Below are 7312 nucleotides of genomic sequence, written 5' to 3'. Positions count from 1 at the left end.
CATCTCTGCAAAACTTTATCAATATTGTGCAAACAGTTATCAAAAGAAGTCCCATAGACCAAGAAATCGTCCATGAATACTTCCACAATTTCTTCACAAAAACCATGAAAAATAGTAGACATGCATCTTTAAAATATAGCAGGAGCATTACACAAACCGAAAGGCATACGTCTATAAGCATAAGTTCCATAAGGACAAGTAAAAGTGGTTTTCTCTTGATCTTGTTTTTAACAGCAATTTGACAGAACCATGAATAACCATCAAGAAAACAAAAGTGAGTTTTCTTAGCCAACCTTACTAACATTTGATCAATAAAGGGTAAAGGATAATGATCCTTCTTAGTAACTTTGTTAACTTTTCTAAAATCAGTGCACATTCTATAACAAACTACTACTCTTTGAGGAATAAGTTCATTATTCTCATTAGGCACGACAGTAATTCCTCCTTTCTTAGGGACACAATGCACAAGACTAACCCATCTACTATCAGCAATAGGATAAATAATACCAGCATCAAGGAGTTTCAATACCTCATTTCTTACCACATCCTTCATCTTAGGAATTAAACGGCGTTGATGTTCAACAACTAGCTTTGCATCAGGTTCCATATTGATAGCATGCTAACATATAGTAGGAGAAATCCCCTTCAAATCATCAAGAGTATATCCCATAGCTCCTCATTATTTCTTCAATACTCCCAATAATCTTTCCTCTTCCTGTCCTGAAAGTTTAGAACTAATAATAACAGGATATATTTTCTTATCATCAATATAAGGATATTTAAGATCATCAGGCAAAGGTTTTAAATCGAAAACGGGATCCTCGTTGGGTGGTAATGTGGTACCCAAGTCTTCCACATGTAAATTGTGATTAAGCATCTCCGGTTGACGAAGAAGAATCTCATCAATCTCATTTATTTCCTCCATAAAGATATCACTTTTGTGGTCCTCCATATATTGCTGCAAAGCATTGTTAGGAGCAAGAGAAATAGAAGCAAGTTGTTCTACTCTAAAATCTTCATTAGGCAATTCAGTTTTATAAGGAGCTTTAGCAAACTTAGAAAAATTAAACTCATAAGACTCTCCATCAAATTTAGTAAGAATTTTATCCTTCTTACAATCTATAATAGCACCACAAGTATTCAAGAAAGGTCTACCAAAAATTATAGGACAAGTCGTACTAGCAGCTGAACCAAGTACTAGAAAATCAGCAGGATATTTAAAAATCAGCAGGATATTTAATCTTACCACATAAAACTTCCACATCTCTAACAATACCAATTGGAGAGATGGTCTCTCTGTTAGGAAGCTGAATAACCACATCAATTTATTCAAGTTCACACGAACCAATTTCATGCATAATTTCTCTATAAAGTTCATAAGGAATAGCGCTTGAACTTGCACCAATATCACATAAACCATAATAGCAATGATCACCTATTCTAACAGAAAGCACAGGAACACTAGTTTTCTTGGATTTACTAGGATGTGAAACAATATTAGAAGCATCTTCACAGAAGCTAATGTGTCCATCTTGTACATTTTCAGTAACAAGGTCCTTTACTATTGCTATCGCAGGTTCAATAGTTATTTGTTCATCAGGTTTTATAGCTTTCTTTATACTTTTGTTAACCACACTAGTTATAATAGAATGTTCATTTACCTTGGCAGGAAAAGGTACTTTCTCAATATAAGGTTCGGGCAAAACACGATCAATGGTACAAACTTCAATATTTATAGCAGGACCATAATTAACAATATCTTTATAAGGTGGATGGTACTTGTTCCACTCCTTTTTAGGAAAATCAAGATAAGAGGCAAAAGCCTTAAAACAATTTGCAAGAATTTGAGAATCAAGACCATAAATAGCACTAGCTAGTATTATGAAAGTCATCAATTCGCATAAAAGATTCAATGCATTCATAATCATAATTTATATCTGACTTTCTTCGTTTGTCATTCTCCCATCCTTCAGTATTTTCCTGAATACAGTCGAGAAGATTCCATTTAGCTTCTTCTTTCATACGTGTAAATGATCCGGAACAAGAAGCATCCAATAAATCCTTATCATGAAGAGAAATCCTTGCATAGAAGTTATTAATAACAATATTACTTGGGAGCTCATGAATGGGACATTTGAGCATTAGTGACTTCAATCTCCCCCATGCTTGGGCAATACTCTCTCCATCTTGAGGCCAGCAATTATATATTTGATTCTGATCTTTATGAATCTCACTTGGAGGATACAATTTAGAATAAAAGTGCGGTACAATTTCCTCCCATCCAATAGATCGACCATTCTTCAGCATCTTATACCATTCCGCGGCTCTTCCCTTAAGCGATAAATAGAATAACTTCCTCTTAACTTGGTCCATTAAAATACCTGCACACTTGAACAACTCGCATAATTCATGTATAAAGAGTAAATGATCACCGGAATGGACAGTTCCATCTCCTAAATAGCAGTTATTCATAACACGTTCAACAATTTTCATAGGTATTTTAAAAGGATCCGCTTGAGCATGCGGTGGTTCATCTACTACCGTAACAACGGTAGTAGTAATCCCAAATAGGGAGTCAAATGGAGAAGTCTCCATAATGAAATAAAGCAGTAGCAGACAAAAATAAAAACAGCACTTACAGTAAAAGTTTCCTTTACCAATTCCACTCTTCAATAGCGCTTCACTCCCTCGCAACGGCGCCAGAAAATAGTCTTAATGACCCACAAATATGGGGGGTGTATCGTAGTACTTTCGATAAATAAGAGTGTCAAACCCAACGAGGAGAAAAAGGTATTGACGAGCAGTTTTGATCAAGAATTCACTGTAAACACTAGCAAACAGATTTTCATGGGTATTTGGTATTGCAAATGAATAAAGTACGAGTAAATAAAAGACAGTAAGAATAATTGCAGCGAGTGGCCCAATCCTTTCTAGAGCAAAGGTCAAGTCGGTTGTGTTACTTATTATGACTAAACGTTCCCGAGGACACACGGGAATTTCGTCAAGTGCTTTCGCTTCACGCAGCTGAATAATCTTTATCGGTTTGGTAGGTGTTGTGTGGGTGAACCTATGCTAATGCATTACCCCAACTTGGACCAATGCATACTTGTGATTATACCCCTTGCAAGCATCCGCAACACTACAAGAAAGTAATTAAGATAAATCTAACCACAGCCTTAAATTTTGAGATCCTACACTCCCTCGTGCAGTGGTTTCCTACCGGGGTTTGGGTTTCCGTCACTCCCGCAACCCCACAATTAGTAGCCAAATACACGATGTATTCCCCTAGGCCCATAAAGGTGAAGTATGATGTAGTCGACGTTCACATGACACCACTAGAAGAATCACACCACAACTCAAATATCAAATCGCTAAATATTACTCAACATAGTTCCACTACTAACATCATGACTTCTCCCATGTCCTCAAGAACTAAACGAACTACTCACAAGACAGCATACGAATCATAATCAGAGGTGATATAATGATGAATAACAATCTGGACATATACCTTAATTCAACGGTTTCACTCAATAGCATCAACTACAAGGAGTAATCAACACTGGGAAAGTTTCCCCTATGAACTAGACAAGTATCAAACTCAAAATATTACAGCGGGACGGAGTGGAGACGACGGTGATGATGGTGCTGGTGGTGGAGATGATGATGATGATCATCCCGATGAAGTCCAACTCGATGACGGTGGCGATGGCGATGATTTCCCCCCTCCGGGAAGGAGTTTCCCCGGCAGATTTCTGCCTGCCGGAGAGCTTTTCTCTCTCTGTGGTTTTCTGCCTCGTAGCGGCGGCGGAATATTTCTCTCTTCGCTCCCCCTCTGTTTAGGGTTCTCGGGGGATGAAATACGCGACGGTGTCAGGAGTGGGCCAGGGCCACCACACCATGCCTAGGCACGGCCAGGGGGTGGCCCGCGCCTAGGGGTGGTGTGGGCCCCTCCTGGCCCACCTCAGGCTCCCCTTCTGGCATCCTCCGTCATCTGGAAAAATAGGATTTTCAGGATATTTTCTGGGAATTGCTGATCATCAGAAATATGGTGTCTTGACGGTCCTTTTTCCAGCAGAATTCTGACTCCGACAGTTAAGTCTCCAATAATCATCAAACATGCAAAATAGATGAAATAACATAAGTATCATCTCTAAATATGAAATATATCAATGAATAACAGCAAATTATGATATAGAATAGTGATGCAATTTGGACGTATCAGTCTAAGCCGGTGAAACGGGTTCTGTGGTGCATATCGCGTCGCCTAAGGACTAACCATGGATTTTTTTTTTATCCTGTAGCGTTTGAGGCGCCTTTAGTGACGAAAAATCGGACCTTGGTAAAAGAGTTTTGGAATACCGTTGTCTGCTGACGTATGCAAACTTACACATAGCAGACGCCGTTATCTGGCCAGTAATGGTGTTAACTGGTTGAAGATCTGTGGTATAGCATGTCATAAAACTTATTATGAACAAAAAAAAAGATATGACAATAAAAAACATCTTTATTTATTTGTCTCTAGGCACGTATCCAACAAAATGTCCATGCCAATTTTCTCGCATATGCGAGGATCACTGTGGTAATTGAAATAAAGTTAGGACAACTTTTATGGGAGGGAGTAAGATATATATGGTGGTGGTGTTGAGTGCCGCGCGCCACACGTCCTGATCCGGTAACAGTAAGTCTTCTACAGGAGAAACGGCTTCCGGTAGATGTCAAACTCTTCCGATGCGCGTAGCTGGGGCTCCTGAAAAGCCGATCCAAAAGATCAGTTAATTAGATGGACATCCAACTGTTAGCATAAGAATGGCGGCAGCTTCATGTATGTCAGATGAATTTTTGTTAATTACCGGGCTCATCTCAGCCCGTATCGCGTTGATGAGGCGACCGTAGGTGGTGCTTGGCTCAGACTCCAACGCTCTGATGAAGTTGTAAGTCATGGCGCCGCCAACTACGGGGGGAGAGGCTGAAGTTGTGCGCGTGTTTTGGCTGTCTCTGCAGCCGCTGATAGATATCGCGAGTCCTCCATTGGTACCCTTGGGCGTCTCCGCTTGATGGTTTTCCCATTTCCACTGCCCGAATCTTGATCGAAAAATATATAAAATTAATATTAATTGTAAGATGCGCGCGCATATGATCAGAGTGAGGCGCGCGGGCGATGATAGATGTTTCTCCTCCAATTAATTAATCCAGTACGTACCTTGATAGTATGCGGCAGCGGTAGGGGAGGTCAAGCACGACGGTGTCGCTGTTATCGATGTCCACCAAGGTGTGGAGCTTGACGCCCGGGCCGAGTGGCCGTACGATTGTCTCGTTGATCTCGTAGTCCGGTATCACGCCGCTGGCCTCAAAGTCGAGCGGGCACAGCGCCTTGTCCAAGCCGCGGCCAGAGAAATGAACCACCAGGGACATGGCGTCACCCGTGTTGCAGCCCTGCACCAGCCACCGCATCCCCAGCCGGATGTTTTTCATCGTCGGCATGAGGTTCGGGTCCCCCTCCTCCGCTGTCGATCGATCGACCAACGAAAAACAAAGGTTAAAAGATTTACGTCGATCGCTAGCTCATGGTGTTGAAAGATTCTGTTCACCTACCTGTCAGGCGGAGGATGTTGTCGCTGATGAAGCCGAACCTCTTGCGGAGCAGGTAGCTCATGGTGTTGACGTCGTTGACGCTCCCCTTGAGCTCGTACTTAGTATTGCTGTAAGAGATGCCGACGAGGAGCGCCCGCTTCCTGCCGGGGGGCTCGCGCGGGTAGCTGGCCGGCAGCCAGTCCCCAGACGACGACGGCGGCGCCTGAGGTGGGAACATCAGGGAGTAGATCAAGCCCTTGAGGAATTCTTCAAGGCCGCTTGTCCGGCGCTGGACACGCGTCACGGCGTCGCATAGTGCGCAGCACACGGAGCGCGCGCCCGGCGGCGCCGTCAGGTACGCGCCGCACCGGCCGCACATCATCGCCCGTGGTTCCCTCATGCTCGGCATGGGGGCGCAGCTTGCAAGTATGCAAGTATGCAAAGTTGGCAGCCAAATCCAAGGAGGTACGGTGCAGGTCTGCCTATAGGCCAGGCGACATTGAAAAAGGAGCATGCAGCATTTTTATCGACTCATCTCGTTCCATGAAATTCCTTCTGGATGCTAAAGTCCCTTTCGGTTCGGCCATGCATTGATCGATAGCTTTAATTTATTCCGATCGAGGACTGCCACTTGATGCCTAATTTCTCTTTTCTTTTACAAGGATGCTTAATTTGTGGGTAAGATGGCATCTAGTCGGTGTTGGTATATGTTCGGTTTTGATGATTCTCATTTCTCAGTCGACTCTAAAACCATTTAATTTTTGTCCTGATACACTAGTGGAAAATATAGTTTTTATACCGGTTTGGGAGTACCTTTAGTCCCGATTGACCTCCAGGAATTGTATATGCTGGACTAGAGGCCCCCCCTAGTCCCGGTTGCAAGGTCCTCCACGTGGGGGCGCCGTAGATCACGTCTGGAGGCACCTTTAGTCCCGGTTCGTAATACAAACCGGAACTTAAGCCCCCCCCCCCCCCCCCCCCTAATGCCCTCCTTATCGCTGTTTCTCTGCCACAACAGAGGTTTAGGTTTTGTTTAATTAGGGTTTTGGTACGGTGTTTACTTCGGATAGGGTTTTATATATGTAATCCACTCATCTATAACTACGAGCATACACCATTCAACTATAACTACGAGCATAAATATAGAGTTGGTAGCTACTACGAGCATGCAGCCTTTTTGTAATATGACTGTCTGATTCTAATGAAGTATTATATGGCTGTCTGATTCTAATGAAGTATTATATGGCTGTCTGATCCTAATGAAGTATTATCCGCGCAGACGCATCTATAATCTAAATTTGATGAGCGGGATGGGTCGTTAGATTGGTCGGTCTGTTTAGGTCAGGTCGCTGAAATGTACACATCCGATCCTTCCGTTGCGGCGCTGAGATGCCCACACTTGATATGCTGGCCTACTGAAGCCCAGTAGGAGTGTGTCCTGATCTTAATTAAATTGCACAAATCCACAACTTCAAACAAACTGGTTCAGGAAACCAAATGTTCCACAAAAGAGTAAAGCAGCGGTAATCCTACACCTACGGAAAACTACTTACGGACTAAACTTACGGATGAACGTGGCTTTATACAGTTGGTGAGATCCGGTGGTTGCTCCGAAAAATACTCACGCGTATGGATCCATGGCTTGTCACATCAGTCCGTAAACTGTTTTGTAAATAAAACTAGCAAGGTGGCCCTCGCAAATGCGAGGGCAACATTTATACTGTTTAATTATTGGTCT

The 7312-nt window shown here is 42.8% G+C and overlaps 1 protein-coding gene across 1 annotated transcript; it reads right to left on the bottom strand.

Annotated features, from left to right (window-relative positions):
- Nucleotides 1-3462: 3462 nt before the first annotated feature.
- LOC127298969 (metacaspase-1) lies at nt 3463-6087 on the bottom strand. The gene is made up of 4 exons (XM_051328834.2): nt 5596-6087; nt 5204-5507; nt 4854-5085; nt 3463-4750 (listed from the first exon to the last, which is right to left on the bottom strand). Exons 1-4 carry the CDS (start codon nt 5981-5983, stop codon nt 4691-4693), a joined length of 984 nt encoding a protein of 327 aa, XP_051184794.1. The 5' UTR covers nt 5984-6087; the 3' UTR covers nt 3463-4690.
- Between the last annotated feature and the right edge of the window lie 1225 nt (nt 6088-7312).

This window comes from Lolium perenne, chromosome 5 (assembly GCF_019359855.2).
Source record: "Lolium perenne isolate Kyuss_39 chromosome 5, Kyuss_2.0, whole genome shotgun sequence".
NCBI classification, from domain to species: Eukaryota; Viridiplantae; Streptophyta; class Magnoliopsida; order Poales; family Poaceae; genus Lolium; species Lolium perenne.
The sequence above is the reverse complement of the archived record's forward strand: the minus strand, read 5'-3'. Positions and strand labels throughout refer to the sequence as shown.

Excerpts from the sequence above, each read along its gene's own strand:
- LOC127298969 (XM_051328834.2), bottom strand. The coding sequence starts at position 5,983 with ATGCCGAGCATGAGGGAACCACGGGCGATGATGTGCGGCCGGTGCGGC. Across the intron at positions 5,086-5,203 it reads CGCTGCCGCATACTATCAAG|ATTCGGGCAGTGGAAATGGG; the intron begins GTACGTACTGGA and ends TTTTCGATCAAG. Across the intron at positions 4,751-4,853 it reads TACGGGCTGAGATGAGCCCG|GAGCCCCAGCTACGCGCATC; the intron begins GTAATTAACAAA and ends TCGGCTTTTCAG.